This window comes from Epargyreus clarus, unplaced genomic scaffold (assembly GCF_041222505.1).
Source record: "Epargyreus clarus isolate Ecla_fem2 unplaced genomic scaffold, WU_Ecla_fem_2.2 ptg000032l, whole genome shotgun sequence".
In the NCBI taxonomy this organism is placed as follows: Eukaryota; Metazoa; Arthropoda; class Insecta; order Lepidoptera; family Hesperiidae; genus Epargyreus; species Epargyreus clarus.
In genome coordinates, this window is record NW_027332237.1 from 501,812 (window position 1) to 519,846 (window position 18,035).

The 18,035-nt window shown below is 34.0% G+C and overlaps 1 protein-coding gene across 3 annotated transcripts; it reads left to right on the top strand.

The window, feature by feature from the left end:
• Positions 1 to 616: 616 nt before the first annotated feature.
• Positions 617 to 16,923, top strand: LOC140755068 (ribosomal protein S6 kinase-like 1). Of its 3 annotated transcripts, XM_073090254.1 has the most exons (12): positions 617 to 891; positions 2,296 to 2,466; positions 4,038 to 4,136; positions 4,851 to 4,986; positions 7,008 to 7,616; positions 10,138 to 10,244; positions 11,081 to 11,245; positions 12,251 to 12,808; positions 13,706 to 13,812; positions 14,354 to 14,594; positions 15,866 to 15,961; positions 16,460 to 16,923. In XM_073090254.1, the coding sequence occupies exons 1-12, from the start codon at positions 799 to 801 to the stop codon at positions 16,586 to 16,588; spliced, it is 2,511 nt and encodes an 836-aa protein (XP_072946355.1). In that variant the 5' UTR covers positions 617 to 798; the 3' UTR covers positions 16,589 to 16,923. The 3 variants fall into 3 exon arrangements, with proteins under 3 accessions (XP_072946355.1, XP_072946357.1, XP_072946356.1); XM_073090256.1 differs by lacking the exon at positions 7,008 to 7,616; XM_073090255.1 differs by lacking the exons at positions 617 to 891; positions 2,296 to 2,466; positions 4,038 to 4,136; positions 4,851 to 4,986 and adding an exon at positions 5,875 to 6,238.
• Positions 16,924 to 18,035: the final 1,112 nt, after the last annotated feature.

The following is an 18,035-nucleotide window of genomic DNA, read 5'->3' on the forward strand; positions in this document are numbered from 1 at the left end:
AACATTCCAATAACTTCATTCTACAAAGTTTTTAATACAAAGTAAAATTGACTTACGAAAAAATAACTATAAAAAGCCCCACGTGCAAGGTTTAGAAAAAGAAACATATGTTGTTTGTTTACGAAATGCTACGCCATCTGGATGAAGGAATCTATAAAACTTTTCTTAATAGCGACATCTATTGAGAGATACGTGTAACGAAACAAGAAATTCTTATTTAAAAATACAAATTTGTATTCGTACCGATGTGCATTAGAAGGGTTAATTCATGGGGCGTTTTAACATGATAAATTAGTTAATTCAGAACCATTGTGATTGATTGGGATTAATTACACGATGATTGTTTTCAAAATTTAAGTGTACTAAGAATGCTCTCGTATGGTAACGAAATCAATAATAGAATAAATAATTTAATAAAGTGCTCATGTGAAAAACGGACTTAAACTATAATCCTACAAAGTGAATGTATCGTTTTTACCAATCCAATCGAAATAGTACACGTATACTTTTTAAACTAGTAGCATTAAACTTGTGTCAATCATGTCACTAAGCTTCTGTCAGTTGTCAAAGTGCGAAGTTTTATTGTCTGTCAATACTTTATGGTGTTGTGTACATGACGTTTCTACTTCATGTTATGTTGTATATTTTTCATTGCGTTTTGTTAGATCATTGTTACTTTTTAGCATAATAATTGAGTTTGGAGACTTGCAATATCGATTCAACTATGTGTGTCAGTTATTTAACGATCCTTTTGCGTGTTTAATTATGTGTAGTGTGTTATAAACGTATAAATAAGACATGTCTGTCCGCGATAAGTGGGTTCGCCGGTTCTCAATAGATGAGACTGCGAAACATAAAAATGGATTTACGATCTATAAAATCACTTCAGTTGTAAGTATTTGTTTAATAAAGCTATGTTGAGGTCTAAATAAGTTATTGTTAACTCAATTGAAAATGAATTCCAAATAGGTGCCCCCTTTAGTTAAAATGACCTTAGGGTAAAGTGTAAATGAATATATTACTTTTCGATTTCACCTTGAATTTCATTTATCACAGTGTACAACTGTTACGAACTTTTTGTAATTAGGATTTTCTAGAAAAAAATACTACATGTAGGCAAAATATTGGTAACAGGAAAAATGCATCGTTATATTAAAATTGCATAATATTTTTCATTAATCATTGGTATGTTCTTGGTAGTATGAGGTAAAGGAAGAAATATATAATATTTTATATACTTAGGAGTATTATTACAATCAAAATTAGTTTATGTAATAATATGGTAGTAACAAACAAAAGCTGATACCTTATGCTGTCTCTTCATAATATCCAAACATGGAAACCTATTGTGGGGCTGTAACCATAGAACAAATTAAATTTAGTATCATTTTTCAAAAAATCTGTAAAAATCATCAAAAAATTTGAAAATTGTGTGCCACAAATATATGTAATTTTTTTTGATAAAAGTAACAAGTGAATACTATGCAGTCCACTTAATGGTAAGTGGCCACTCTGGCCCAAGGACATATTCAATGAATACCAGAAAAATAAAGTCCTGCCTACGTTCAGTCACAGATACATTGCTAATTTTGAGGACTAAGTTGAAACGCCTGTAATAAGTCTGCCCATGGAAATTTGTAATCAATCCCAGATAAGATTAGATTCCTACCTGAGGTCACCCACAAATGCGTCGCTACCTCTGAGGACTAAGTTGGAATGCCTGGGATTAGTATGTCTCCCTTAGTCCCTTACCACACCCGTCAAACCAGAACACATCAGCAGAACAGGTGTGGCAATGGTGCATTTAGTATTAACCACAAAGTGCTTTACCATTTTTGTATATCACTATTTAGTGATATTTACCTGTATTTGTGATCTCAGATAGAACCCTTATCTTCTATGGTAATTAACAAATGTCCATGGGGGGCAGTAGCCACTAACATGGCAAGGCAGTAGCAACTTCTATATTGATCAAATCAAATAAAATATATTTTTTTTATTCAAAATAGGTTCTTTACAGAGCACTTTTTGAATGTCAGTACAACTACCACCACTTCACAAGGTGTTTCATTTTGGAGAAGAAGTGGCATGGAAGTGAAACTCCATAACACATCTTTTTAAAAAATAAATGTTTTATACAATGTCAAACTTAACCTTATGGTACATGTAGAGCTGGAACTAGTTCAGACCACACTGTTTTATCAGTCAAATAATCACTCAGCCTATAGTCCGTTTCTTACATAGCTATTGTAGCATTATAAAATTATACATCTGATTTCTATTATTACTCCCCAGCTGTTTCCCCTGGAGTCGCCAGAAGCAGTCACAGTGGTGTCAGTCTGGAAGAGGTATAGTGATGTGCAGAGACTGCACAAGAGCATGAGATCCTTACACTCGGGGCTACATCTACGAGGGACCTTCCCTACTCTGGCTAAGAGTAGCTTCTTCAAGAGATTTCAGCAAGAGGTATTGTTTAATAGAAATGTGAGATTTGTGTTTTAATAGATTAGATGTAAACTTGAATAGATTGAATTTGTATATGTAAGATTTTAATTTGTTTTATCTGACACTGACTTAAAAAAATCATAGCCTAGTCGTTAGAATATTAAGGAATACTAATTTGGATTCCAAGTCATTATCTTAGATTTATCAAAAGTTATATGTGTATAAGATATTGATTATCATTTGATATAATAATGAAGGAAAACATAATCATAATCACAATCTTTATTTGCTAAATTAGGATCACTAGGTGTTAAGACAACGTATTATATCCTCTTATTTTGCCTTTAAGGCGTGCAAATATACAGGTTAACCCACAATGTCATACCCGACGTATGACATTGTGGGTTAACCTGAGGGGTTTTTAGATAAAAACTTCTCAAAAGTGTGTGAAGTCTACAAATTGCACTTGGTCAGCGTAGTGGACGATGGCCTAAACCTTTCTTACACTGACTGAATAACTGTTAAGCAAGAGGCTTAGTTAAGGCTGTCTATTGCGTACCCCCTAGTATTATGATAGGAAATGGGCAAATTGATTGAAACATAAGATCTGCTTCACACTAGAAATTGGAAGCAGAGGTTGCCAGATCAAACTATACCTTTCGGAATATATTTAATTCAAATGTACATCATGTAAGTCTCTCATCCTTTACAAGACTTAGTAAGAAATAAGGATATCACTAGTAGTATCCGAAGTATTTTATTTAACAGTCCTATTATTCCGGAAACCAAAATTCAAACAAAGTACATTAATCACGGCTCTATAGAGGAGGGTAATGTCCAGTATTAGAATTATGAGGGCTGATGGATTGATGGATGTAACCCCTTTTCAGAATATATCAAATGAATGTTAGGTGTTATTGTTTTTCTAGTGTTTTATATCACCATATTCTAACAATGAATCATTGCTTATAACTTCCTTAATTGCAATAAATGTTGGGTTGATAAGATAACCTTATAAGAGTTGAATAATCATTGTTTTGAAGATATTATATTGAAAGTAGTACCTATTTATTAAGTGCAAATAATTTTTCTTTCAACTTACACCTATCCTCCCAATAAAGAGTACTTTAAAAATAATATGTTTATGTCATCAACCAATTAGGTACCTCTCAAAGTAAGGGTTTCGGCCAGAGTCCACCACACTGATCAAATATAGAGTTTGTAGACAAAAAGGAACCCCAAAAGTACTTTTTTTTTCTCAGGTGTATAGAGTTCCTTTACCATTTAAATTATTATTCGTATTCTTTTGAGGTATGAGCTTACTTCATTTGAGACATGTGCTTGGGATTCGAACCATGAACCTCTCGATATTGATGATGAATTGCAAATCTTTTGACTATCATTGCTACTACTCTTCACTCATACCCTTATGATAGGAATCTCTAGGTTTTGGAAGTTACGGTCATAACAATAATACTTAAAACTCCACTTATATCTAACAAAATGAATATAGGTAATGGCCTGGTTGAACCTAGTAAAAATCAGTATGTTAAACATACGCATTTCAAATATGTATTATTTACTTTTTGCAGATAATAGAGGAGAGGGCAAAATCAATAAAAACCCTACTGGAATTTGTAGCGGAGCATAGATTGCTTTTCACAAGTACAGATTTTGTCAATTTTCTACAGGTAAGCAATAAGTACCTTCAAATCCGCCATTTTTAACTCCGGTTTTTGGTAGCCACTGATATAATTTAATCACATAGGTTTTATCACCTATTTCTGCCTAATAACAACAGTGCTAGGCGCTGCTGTGTTCCGGTTTGAAGGGTGTGGTAAGGGAGACATAGTTTTCCGAGGTGTTCCAGCTTAGTTCTCAGGGGTAGCGGCGCATCTGTGGCCGACCTCAGGTAGGAATATCTAATCCTATCTAGGGTTGATTACAGATATCCATGGGCGGCAGTAGCCACTTATCATCAGGTGGACTGCATGCTCGTCTGCTACTCCTTTAATATTAAAAAAAAAAAGTAAGCTTTTTATTTAATCTATCCAATTTTTGCTTACTAGGGATTGAAATTTGGAAATAACAATATTATGATGAAATGTTAATATGTGTATCTTTGGTAGGAAAACGATTGATTAATTTTTGAGGGTTCAGTGATTATAGCCAATAAGGTTTCATATCGTAATAAATATCAGATGATGATTAAATATATAAAAAAGTTAAATTTTATAAAATTAAAATTTATTTGTTTGTTGATATATTCAGTCAAGTAAGAATTAAAATACATTTCTAATCCTTACTTTCTATGATTTAAAAATCAGATATATGCCCTAGATTCTAGTATGTATTTGATTTTATTTATATTTAGTTGTTTTAATTAATTTAATTTTATGTTATAGACAGGCTACCCTGAACCAGAGCCGAAGACAGGTGTAATAAATGCAATTAGGTCGTCTCTCCACCTGCCTATAGAGGAGACTCCGCCCTTGGAGTACCAAACCTCCGATGATGACACCAGAAGCCCTACACATAGTGGTAAGTCATCACTATACCATTTGATTTTAGTTTTTTACTTATAATAATAGCAGTGATAGCCTAGTGGTTAAGAAACTCGGCCTCTCGATCGAGGGGTCCGAGGTTCAAATCCCAGGCACGCACTTCGGATTTTTCGAAGTTATGTGCGTATTAGAAAATAATTATCACTTGCTAAAACGGTGAAGGAAAACATCGTGAGGAAACCTGCATATCAGAGAGATTTATAAAAAATAAATATCTCAAAGATATGTGAAGTCTACCAATACGCACTTGGCCAGCGCGGTGGACTATGGCCTAATCCTTCTCATTCTGAGAGGACACCCGTGCCCAGCAGTGGGACAGTGATGCGTTGATGATGATGATGATGATGACATATAATAAAGTACTAAATGAGTGGCAGTCCATCTAAGAGTGACTACTGCCGTACAATCTCATTGGACATCTGCAATCAACTCCAGATAAGACTTTGATAAGTAATGGCATGAATAAGTTTGAAGTTGACAGAACCCTCTGTGGTTGTATTTTGGGGACACTACACTTATTTCTGCCTAATTAACAGCAGTGTTCCACTTTGAAGGGTGTGGTAAGGGAGACAGACTTTTCCGAGGCGTTGCAGCTTAGTCCTCAGCGGTAGCGGTGAATCTGTGGCCGACCTCAGGTAGGAATATCTAATTCTATCTGGGGTTGATTACAGATGTCTATGGGCGGGAGTAGTCGCTTACCATCAGGTGAACTGCATGCTCGTCTGCTTCTCCTATATTATATTTAAAAAAAATGGAATCCAAAGGTATCCTTAGTTTTGAACTATATTTTTGTAATTTATTTTCCCTTGTAACATATCACGAAGACTTACTACAATATCTCTTATATAATACAATTGGATACTAAACAATTTACATGACAACATGAAACCATAGGAGTGAAGTTAGGTAAGAAGGGCTAGAATGTCAGTTGCGTCTATTCTCTGGTATAGTTGACTGTATATTGCGTGTGTTCTAATAAAATTATGGTGTTTTATAATGAATGCCAGTATGAAAAGTATTGATAATTATTTTAAAGTAATTTCGAGTTTAGGATAATTCGATAATTCGTTAAATAAGAGATAGAAACTTTTAAAAATACTTTTTAAAAATATAGAAATTGTTTTGAAGATAAATTTGTAATTGAGTTTTAGTTAGTTTTTAAAATCAGTGACGTATTTTCTCTTCAAGTTTTTTTTGCAATTTTTTACGAAATATGGCGTGTTGTGGAGGTAAGGAATTATAAGACGGTGTGTGATTACATTTTTCAATTATTTATTTAGCTCTTATATAGTTCTATGAAGTTATCATGCGAAATATATGAATATTAGGTGAATTAATTTACTAAGTATGAAGTTTTTATTTAAAAATACCTTTTTTAATTTGTTTATGGTTTGAACAAATGAATAAATGACTTCATTTCATAGGTACTTACCTATAGTAAATATTATATTGCTCCTTTGCACCAGAACATAAGTTCTGTATTTTTTTTTTATATAAGAGTAGCAGACGAGCATGCAGTCCACCTGATGGTAAGTGGCTACTGCCGCCCATGGACATCTGTAATCAACCCCAGGTAGGATTAGATATTCCTACCTGAGGTCGGCCACAGATGCGCCGCTACCCCTGAGGACTAAGCTGGAACGCCTCGGAAAAGTCTGTCTCCCTTACCACACCCTTCAAACCGGAACACAGCAGCGCCTAACACTGCTGTTATTAGGCAGAAATAGATGTGGCGGTGGTGGCGCCGGAGTCGAACCACAAAGTGGTTCTACCACCTTAGAAATATAGTTCTGTATATTTATATTTGTAACATTATTTAAGGTTGCTGAGTGTCCCATGGTATATATTGAATATTTCATAGCACTTCAAACCAGACACACGGACAGACAGACAATATCACAAAATATTATATATGTTCATATACTTATTTAGTTTAAACATTTTCCTATCATTAAAATATTTTATAACTTTCTTAAAAATAACTTTAATTCATTCCAGCCCGAAGCGTACAAGAAACTCCGATAGATGGCGCTCCGAGCACAACCATAGACAACCCCATAGAACTAGACGTCTCACATATACCCATATACGAAGCAGCGGATGTCGAAATACGGGAATCGCCAAAACCACTCAAAAAATCAATCTCAGATAGCTTCGAATCTATCCATTCATTAATAAGCGTCGATTTTGATTTCTACGACGAGCTTAACAAAATTACAATAGATAAGAGTAAATCGTGTATTAAAAGTAAATCAATGTTGCCAGATTTAATTAATTTCGACGCACCGTCTACTTCTAAGTTTGAGGATTACCACACTATGCCGAAAACTGGCAACACTGATGTTGACACTTTGTCTTTGGACTCTACTGTCTATGAATCTTCATACGATGACTCACATAGGAGTAGTTCGAGATTATCGTTGTATAGTAAGAGGAGCATGCCGTCTCTCTCTAACATAGAGAGTAAGACGAAGACGGAAGATAGTTATATCTTTGAAGCGGGTTATTTATTGAATTTGGCGGCGAGATGTGAAAATACAGGGGATTATCAAAGGGCCTTTGAGTATTACAAATCTGGGATTGAGAAAATGCTGATTGGTGTGCAATGTAAGTATTATATCATTATAAAACGAAGGTGATAGAACCCACTGTGGTTCAACTCGGCGGCACCCCCGTCACACTTATTTCTGCCTCATAACAGCAGTGTTAAGCGCTATTGTGTTCTGGTTTGAAGGGTGTGGTAAGGGAGACATATTTATCCGAGGTATTCCAGTTTAGACCTTAGTAGCGGAACATCTGTGGCCGACCTCAGGTAGGAATATCTAATCCTATCTGGGGTTGATTACAGATGTCCACGTGCGACAGTAGCCACTTACCATCAGGTGGGCTGCAAGCTCGTTTGCTACTCCTATATTATAAATAAATATACAGTGTAATTTAAATTGGAATATCGAGATTTTGTATTAAATACTTTTAATTTATTTTCGGCTTTAATTAAAATCATTACATTCTTTGTGTGAACCAAAATATAATAATAAGAAATACAATTGTACTTTCCTCGTGGGAAGATAATAATAATAATAAATATTATAAATCGGGTAACCAAGCTATTCTAGCGATAATCCGTGGAATAATAATAATAATATGTTACACTGGTATTTGTCCGCGATTTTATATACGCGATATTGTAAAATGAAACAATAATATAATAAAATGTTTCACTGGCCCCCATTTCAGGCGTTAAGGGGTTGGTTTTCTAAAAACGGTGAAAAGTTATTTCGTTATTTCTGTTTAGAACGCCAAATACAAAATTTCATAGCATTTGGTTCACAATTGACGGATTTTAAAACAAAAATTTCAACCCCTATTTTACCCACCTTAGAGGTAGAATTTCCAAAATTCCTATCTTAGTGCTAATATACGCTATACAAAGAACCTATGCGCATAATTTCAGGATTATAGGTTCAGTGGTTTCAGCTTTGCGTTGATCTCTAGCACTGTCAGTACCTTTGCGATTTTCTATATACAGGATATTTTATTCAAATGGGCCTTCAGGGTCAAATTCGGAAGTATAAGAAATAACCAAAAAGGCCAATTTTTCAAAAAAAATAAAACTGCAGATTTTTAAAAATCTATTTCCCTAGCCGGGAATCGAAAAAATTCATTTTGCAAAAAAAGTCAACATGGCATATTCATATATGAAAACTGTCTGTTTATGTATTAAAATCCCAAGTAGATAGTGCCTATAAATATGTTGTCTGGTGATATGATCCGCCCTGTTGACATATTTTTCTCGTATAAATCTAAATTTAAAATGGGATGATATAGAATTATGCAGAAGACGCTTTCAAATCAAATTTTATTTTGAAATGCTTTGAATATACATATTTGACAATACACTACTATGCATTTTGTCATCACTGACGTATAAAATTATTATAAAGTTAAGGTAGTAATTATTATTATTTAAACAGACGACGTTTTTTAACAGGTAACGTAAATGATTGGCCAAGTGTGAGTCGAAGTCGCACACAGAGGGTTCCACCCAAATTTCATGTATTTTTTTTATTGTATTTAAATTAACAACCATAGAAGTAAAAGCATTATGAAAATTTAAACTGCCTTCCTAGTACAGTTCAAAAGATAAACTAATAATCCCGAAAAATTGCGGTTTCTGTTGTGGGGAAATGGTTTCTTAAATTTTAGTTTTAGTATTATTGTTATAGCGGCCATAGTAATAAACACTGTAAAAAATACAAGTGACTTTCTAGTATGATTTAAAAGACTTGTGACAGACGGACAGACAGTGGAGTCTAAGCAATACGGTTCCGTTTTTACACATTGAATACGGAACCCTAAAATCCGGAACAGAGCTCACAAAAGACACATTAATCGTATGACGCTCTCTATTTATTTTATATTCCAAGTATAAATTTTATCAACTATTTACTTTATCGGTCATTAGTTTATCTCAGTGCTCGGACGACACCCGCACGGTGCTATCGTGTATATTCAATGTTGGTTGTTTATCTTTGCAATGGATTTCTTGTACATTTCCGCGTATTTACAAGCGTATGATCGGGAACGAAGAGGTATTTGTTTTGTGTGGATTTTTTATTATAATTTCAGTTTAATGTGTCATTTTATATACTTATGTAGGTTAAGTTAGGTTAGGTTAGAGGAAGTCCAATGGAAGTTCAACCGTAATATTTTTTTTTGCAAATCTTTCAGTTTTTTTTCGTTAATATATTTTTATTTTTATCAATAATAAAGCTGTAAAGCTAGTCAATAGGTATCAAAGAAAATAAAAAATAAAAGTAATCTGTTGATAAAAGGAAACATAAATGTTTTAACTGTTTTGCCTTGACTTATATTTACTCTTAGGCGATACTTTTCCGAATTCCTTTTTGTTAAGATAAAACTAATTATTTCGTATTTTCGAAATAAATACTTTTGAAAAAAACACTCTCACGTAAAGTTGTATCTCTCACGTTTTGTAAAATTTTCTACTTTTCGAATTTTGTAACTCAAAAAAAAAAAAATTTAATAATTAAGCATAAATTATATGCATGTGTATATGTTAAATAAAATGTATATTTATTTTATTTATAATAATGTTTCTTTTCAGTGGACAGTAACCAAGAGAGACGGGCAATTATTAAAGAGAAGACAAATAAGTATCTGTCGTATGCTGAAACCATTTATAACAATTACTTGTGTGATGCTGAACAGAGTGTGAGTATGTGTATTTTTAAATAAATCTAAGTGGTAAGATGGTAATTTTCAGGTGGTCGAACTCTCTGTGGTTATTTTTTTTTATATAATATCGACGGGTCCTACGTAAACTGGTGCAAGTGCGTTTTCACAACTTTACAGTAGAGCGATTTGAACGTTCTAATGCGTGTAACTTTAACATTATTCAACGTACATAGTTAAAATTTTAAAATGGTATAATTGAATCCTTTTGGAAAAAAACTGCATTATACGTGAATAATGTTAAAGTTACACGCATTAGAACATTCAAATCGCTCTATTGTAAAGTTGTGAAAACGCACTTGCATCAGTTTATGTAGGACCCGTCGATATAAAAGTCTAGAATAATATAGGAGCTTCTGAGACATTCCAGCTTAGTCCTCAGGGGTAGCGACGCATCTATAACCGACCTCAGATAGGAATACCTTACCCTATCTGGGGTTAATTATAGATGTCCATTGGCGGCAGTAGCTACTATCAGGTGGACATGCAGTCCACCACTCAGCAGCCACTCGGCAGCTCGTCTGCTACTCCTATTTAGAAATAAAAACTTCTCAGTTAAACTTTATCGGCCCTATCAACTTTGAATGAAATGTTTCAAACTCTCGTAGGTTCAACTGTACACGAATTATTTGAGTATCTGTCGTCGATTATGGTCAAGGCCATTTTTAAATTTTAATATGTGATATCATTGTAACATTTTTATGTGACAGCGGTCCCTATCACTTGCAAAATCGTGTCATATAACATTGCATCATATCATCGTGCTCTCTCGCTCCCACACGTATTGTTATACCATCGTTCTATCTCTCTCACAGGTGTTACCGGAGCAAGAGGAATCTCGAAGGACTCACTGGCCACTACCACTTTCGATGGTACGGCGAGCTACCGATGAGTTGGCTTGTTACAGAGTACTGGGTGTATTGGCTCCAGCTACTATGCTGGTATTACATGATGGGGATCAAACTTGCTACGCTATGAAGGTAATTGCTAATTCAGGTTTTTTGCGTGTTAGAAATTCGAAGTTTCGTCCGAAAATACGGATTCGGGACGAAGTTTCGTACGAAACTACGGAAAGTGTCCGAAGTTTCTTCCGAAAATATGGTCATGTCCGAAGATTCGTAAGAAAATACGGAACCTGTCCGAAGTTTCGTCCGCAAGTGCGGGGTGAAGCCGTAGTTTCGTACGAACCTACGGAACATGTCCTAAGTTCCGTCCGAAAGTACGAGTCGTTCCCTAAGTATTCTCCGAATGTACGGATCCGAGATGAAGTTTCGTACGAAACTACAAAACGTGTCCGAAATTTCATTCGAAAATATTGGTCTTGTCCGAAAGTACGGGTCGCGTCCGAAGGTCCGTCCGTAACTATAGATTTGTGGTAAAGGAGACATACGTTTCCGAGGCGTTCCAGCTTAGTCCTCAGGGGTAGCGGCGCATCTGTGGCCGACCTCAGGTAGGAATATCTAATCCTATCTGGGGTTGATTACAGATGTCCATGGGTGGCAGTAGCCACTTACCATCAGGTGGATTGCATGCTCGTCTGCTACTCCTACAATATAAAAAAAAAAAAAAAAAAAAGATTTCGTTCCCAGTTGTACCCGTAACGTCGGGTTTTAAGTAATCCGATTGTGTCCTGAGTTAATCCGAAGTTTTAGGCTTTTTATTTTTTTGGGTGAAATAAGTATATCTAATAATTTGAAGATTTAAAGTTAACACCTTATATTTTTTATGAATAAAATTTGTATTAAATACTTATTAACTATTTACTAAGGCATATCAAAAATATAAAAAATTGTAAAATAACAATATACTATGAATCACGCAAACAAAATCATTTTGTTTATTTGGAATAAAAAATCTATGAAATTTACAAATTTTATACAATTAACACTATAATAACACATATAATTGATTTAATTTTCTTCAATCTTTTAACAAAACAACTAATATAACGTCATTAAAACAAATATATTTTCTATCTATTACAGGTGGTACAAAAAATACCGAATAATTTAACAGAATTCGACGACTTTTTCTTACAACGGATAAGTGAAACAAGACAACCAGTTTTACCAACTGTTATACCTTATATGGTTCCACTTCATGCTCTCATAGAAACGAATCATCTATACTTTTTAATACTATCCTATGCCCCAGGAAAGAAACTATTCGAATATATAAAGAATTATGCTAATTCAATACCAAACACACCAGCAAGACAAGTAAATTTGGAAAATGTGTTCTCCGAACCGATTGCAAAGAAAAATGACATTGAAAATAATATAACAGAAGATATAGAAGCTAATTTGAAAGTGAATACGGATTATTTGGACAGTGTTAATAAAAATGTGGACAAGTTAGATAATGTTGAAGTGTCGGTGAATGAATTGGTGATGAACTCTCAGAAACTGTTGTTGAATGTTGATAGAGTGTTGAGTGAAGTGGGGGGGAGTGGTGTGGGTCTGGGTGTTGCGGAGAGGGACGGAGATAGCGGCCAGAGCGAGAGGGAAGATACGGAGAGAGTTAACACGCTTGGGTGTAGACGGGTACGTATTTTTAACTGATTATGATTTAAAGTTTTATATATGTATAAAATTTTGTTTGTATGTTTTTTGAGAGCTTAAATGATTTGTGGAATTTTGAAGTTCGTATTTACACTATTACTGTCCCACTGCTGGGCACATATTCTTTCTTAAAGGGAGGGGTTTGGTTATAAAGTGATAATCCACCACGCTGACCAAATATGAATTGGTAGACTTCACATACCTTTTAGAACTTTTCATACGCACACTAAAACACACTAAAATGTACCTTGAGATACAATTTAATAACTTAAAAACTTGTCTAATGTATTTTAATACACAAATTGTTGGCACTCAAACTCTAGATAACATATATTAAGTTAGCTTAAGATGTCGTAATGTAATACATGACTGTCAGTGTCCAGAATACAATGAAATAAAGAAAACTTAATTGCGTAGATTCCCAAGTGATGTTCGACTTCACCCTTAGAGCAAGTGACAATTTATTTTTAATATTATGCATATCATTTTTAAAATCGAAGGTGTATCCTTGGTTTCGAACCTTGGACCCCCCATTGAAGGGCCACAAATCAAATACAAAACGTATGCAAAAATGTCATTTCAGAAATGTTCTTTCATCTTATAGTAAATTGATAATGTTAATTATCAATGTAACTTTAATTTAACTTCAGTTTTAATGTTATGCTTAGTTATATTAACTTTATGATAATAATATTTTGATTTTATGTTTTCTTCGAATTTTTTTCATAAAGTAAGTGTTACGCAAAATTCATATATTTTTAAAAAGTGATTCTTCGATTTTTTTTCGTAAAATAAGTGTTGTACCTACAATTCATATATTACCTAAATGTGACAGTTTAATGTTTTCAGTAACATTTTTATTCCGTTTCAATATTCCAGTTAACACCAAACCCTCGGGATTTGTTGCCGCCATCAGCAGTATGTAAATGGGGAGCGGAGATATTAACAGCTTTAGAGAGCTTGCACAATTGTGGTGTTGTTTGTAGGTGAGTTCATTATGTACTTGTTTCAAGTCCAATTGTAGTATTTGAGGAGATATTTACTGGTATTTTTTGTGGATTATCGGGCGGCATTAGTAGAAAAAATGTTACAAAGAAATTTTTATAATTACACGGGAGTTTGTGATTAATTGCAATAGCAATGTAACACTTTTTCTTCTTTATATAAAACAGTGTAAAGCTGTTATGTTCTCGAGCAAATATTCAAACTGTCTACCTATTATGATTTAATAAATAAAGCGAAAAACGCCAAAAAGTAACGATTTCTTATATTACTTTGTCTATCCATTATGGTTCACTATCACTTAGATAGAGCCTTATGACAGAAGGACAGACAATGGTGGCTTAATAATAGGGATCCATTTTTACCATTTTTAAGGTTTCGTACTCAAAAAGTATGAAACCTTAAAAATGGTTTAAATTCAGCTGACAACTTACTGATGTTTTATGATTAGATGTGTTTATTTGCTGCTTCTATAATAATTATTTTAAATAAATTTGTGTAACAATTTGTATATATTTTTTCCAGGGATCTAAACCCATCGAACATTCTCCTAGGTGATCGCGGACAGATCATCCTCACATACTTCCTATACTACCCCGGTGTGGATATGGCACTAGCGATGATACACAGACACACAGACACACCAGACATGTACATAGCGCCGGAGTTGTACACAACTACGTGTGTGGAGGGGGACGGGGCGCTGGACAGGGTGTGTGACTTCTGGAGCTTCGGGGCGGTTATGTATGAGCTGCTGTGTGGAGTGGTGAGTATGAAATATGTGTGATGACGATATTAAAGAATTACAAATTGATTTTTTTTAGTGAAAAACATAATATTATCGAAAGGTTAAAAAAATACCCAGTTTTCATCAAACTTTAAGATTAATTATATTTTCAAAAAATATATGCATATACAGGGTAAATTTTTCAAATAGGCCTTCAGGGGCAAATACGAAATTATAAGGATTAGCGAAAAATGCTGAAAGGAAATTCGAGGCCGATTTTGATAAAAACTAAAACTGCATCATTCGTTTTTTAAAATATGTTTTTCTCTGGCCGGGATCGAACAAGTTAATTTTGAAAAAGAAATACACCCTCTATATTATTCCACTATCTGACAGTGTCGCTTATAATCAAATCAAATCAAATTAGAATCAAATTGTGGGAAGTAATGTTATGTGGCAAATGAAAGGAAAAGGATTTTTTAAAAGATAATTACCACCTATTCAGCGTGGGTGGTAGTTTGACATTCAAAAAGTGCTCTGTAAAGAACCTATTTTGAATAAAAAAAAATGATTTGATTTTGATTTAATATAAAACAGAAGTGCTTGTTTGGTTGCACGCAGTAATCTCTAGAAGTATACATTCAAATTGAATAAATCTTGTTAAATATGTTAGGTAATTTATTCCAAAAGGATTTAGGCTATTAATTGTAATTTCTTTTAAATGCGGGTGCACAGCTAGTCTAAAATAAATATGAATGTGTATGTAATTTCACGTTTTTTAGTATATCACGGGCAAAAACTAGTAAACAACTAGTTTTTGCCCGTGGCTTCGCCCGCGTTTAAAAGAAAATAATATACTAACATACATAAAACTGAAAATTCGTACCTTCATTGGAATGACAGTAGCGCCATCTGGCGAAAATTGGTCGTACCAACTCCGAAACCTTCGTGGGCTCATGGACAACAACTTTGCCAAAGATCATCACTTGATCAAATGCATAGTTTACGATTCAATCCTTACTAATATCGATTAAAATAATCGACTTTGTGGTCCAAAAGATCTATTCTCCGATTAATCGATATTAGATCGCCATCCCTAGTTCTCGTGGGATTTCCGGGATCAAAACTATCCTATGTCCTTTCTCGGGTTTTAGACTATCTTTTTACAAAATTTCATTAAAATCGGTTCAGTGGTTTAGGCGTGAAGAAGAGAACTAGACAGACAGACAGACAGACAGACAGACAGTCAGACAGAGTTACTTTCGGATTTATAATATTACAAGTAGTAAGGATTGTTTGTTTGTTTCCAGCCATTATCACACTACCACCGCAGTGTGTTCACAAGTCACACGATACTACAGTTGCCCGATGGGTTGCCGGTTGAAGTACAATCATTATTAACACAGGTAAGCTAACTTTAACAATATTAATTTCTTTTAGTTTTAAATTGTTGATACTTTTGACTGTTGTTGACTAAACTGGAAATACATACGTAATATGATGTTGTTAATATTTATTTCTTGTAAAAAAAAAATTAATGTTACAAATAATAGACATATAATTATTATTTTCGTATGTCTATTAACAATGGTTACGTGTAACGTATTAGTTATTTTTTAAATATTATAACACATTACACTTTATTTTTGTTATTAATCTACACTAATATTATAAAGAGGAAAACTTTGTTTGTTTGTTTGGTTGTAATGAATAGGCTCAAAAACTACTGGACCGATTTTAAAAATTCTTTCACCATTCAAAAGCTATATTATCTACGAGTAACATACGCTATATTTTATATGAAATATATTTGATAAATAGATTTTGAGGCGGTACAAAGTTTGCCGTGTCAACTAGTTTATTATAAAATCATTCTCCATAATCCTCTTCAAATTATTTTGCAGTTACTAACATACGAGCCCGCGGAACGTTTGGGTGCCGGCAAGACCGGGATAGCGGAGATCAAACAGCATCCGTACTTCAAACACATCGACTGGCAACAAGTGTACGACGCGTGGATCGCTCCGGCTTGATTGCTAGTTTGGCGCTACTCGACGATAGATGGCGTTACTTGTATAGATGGATACAATGTCGCTATTTGGCGATAGATGGCACTAGGTGTATGCTGAATTGTGGTTTGATAGAAACTGTTACTTGACGAGAGATGGGGCTGTATACTCTGAATATTTGTACATAGTTTCGTTGTTTCACGACAGATGGTATCAGTAACAAGATTGATGCAATGTCGTAACTCGGTAATAGATGGCGCTAGGTGTACTCTGAATCACAGTTTGGTAGATAGCGCTACTTTACGAGAATTGCCGCTACATACCTTCAATAATATTTTTGAATTCGTACAAACTGTTGGTATTGTTGGTGTTGTTGGTATTGGTTGTTGGTAGTGTACGATAGATGGTGTTACGAGTATCCTGGATCGCTGTTGAAGTTATAAAACATTAAAAGTTTTAAAAATATATAATCATATGAAAATTGCATTTATTTAAAAAAAAACATGCCGGTAAATTAATAAATCTGATATATCAGATTATTAGAGAGCACGTACGAGCCTTCAGTTTTTCATAATTCATTACATTGGATGTGATATATGTATAGCGTCACCACTAATTCGAAGCCATTTTTCAAAGCAGTGTGAGGCGCTGCTGTGTTCCGGTTTGAAGGGTGTGGTAAGGGAGACAGACTTTTCCGAGGCGTTCCAGCTTAGTCCTCAGCGGTAGCGGCGCATCTGTGGCCGACCTCAGGTAGGAATATCTAATCCTATCTGGGGTTGATTACAGATGTCCATGGGCGGCAGTAGCCACTTCCCATCAGGTGGACTGCATGCTCGTCTACTACTCCTATATTATAAAAAAATATATATATGGTTATAAAATGTATGTCAACAATTTATTCTGTTCCATTGAAAGTATTGAAACTGAAATATATAACAACAACATTGATATCTATCAGTTGACCAAGAAAACAATATTGAAATTGATAAAGTTTACAAAAAATATGGTAATAATTGATAAATAATAATATAGAGCTTCAAGATATAGTGAGATATTTATATAAAAATCGTAGTAAGTATAATATAGTGGTAGTGATAAAAGTATTTTATACTGAGTATTTTAATTTAGTAAACTAAATAGCTAGATACTTGTTTCCCTGGGATTCAAACCCGGGACCTTCTTGAATAGGCTGACTTGGTATATATCTTAAATGTCGATTTTTTTATTTGGTTATAATTTTGTCGTCCAAAGAAGCGGGGCATGTGTAAATTGAAATCTAAATATATGAAAATAACAATATCAAATAAAATTCACTTATTTATTTTTTATGATTACAAAATAAATAATGGACTTCAAAAAAATGATGGCCCTCAATTACGTAGTTTTTATTGCTCTACACACAATAAAATATGATAAATTAAATATTAAAAAAAATATTTTTATTGTGTGTGGTGGCAAATTTTGGAAACGA

What these genes read in the sequence shown, in the direction of transcription:
- LOC140755068 (XM_073090254.1), top strand. Translation starts at nt 799, where the DNA reads ATGTCTGTCCGCGATAAGTGGGTTCGCCGGTTCTCAATAGATGAGACT. An exon ending in TCAAGAGATTTCAGCAAGAG is followed by an intron (nt 2,467 to 4,037) that starts GTATTGTTTAAT and finishes TACTTTTTGCAG; the next exon opens with ATAATAGAGGAGAGGGCAAA. An exon ending in CAGAAGCCCTACACATAGTG is followed by an intron (nt 4,987 to 7,007) that starts GTAAGTCATCAC and finishes AATTCATTCCAG; the next exon opens with CCCGAAGCGTACAAGAAACT.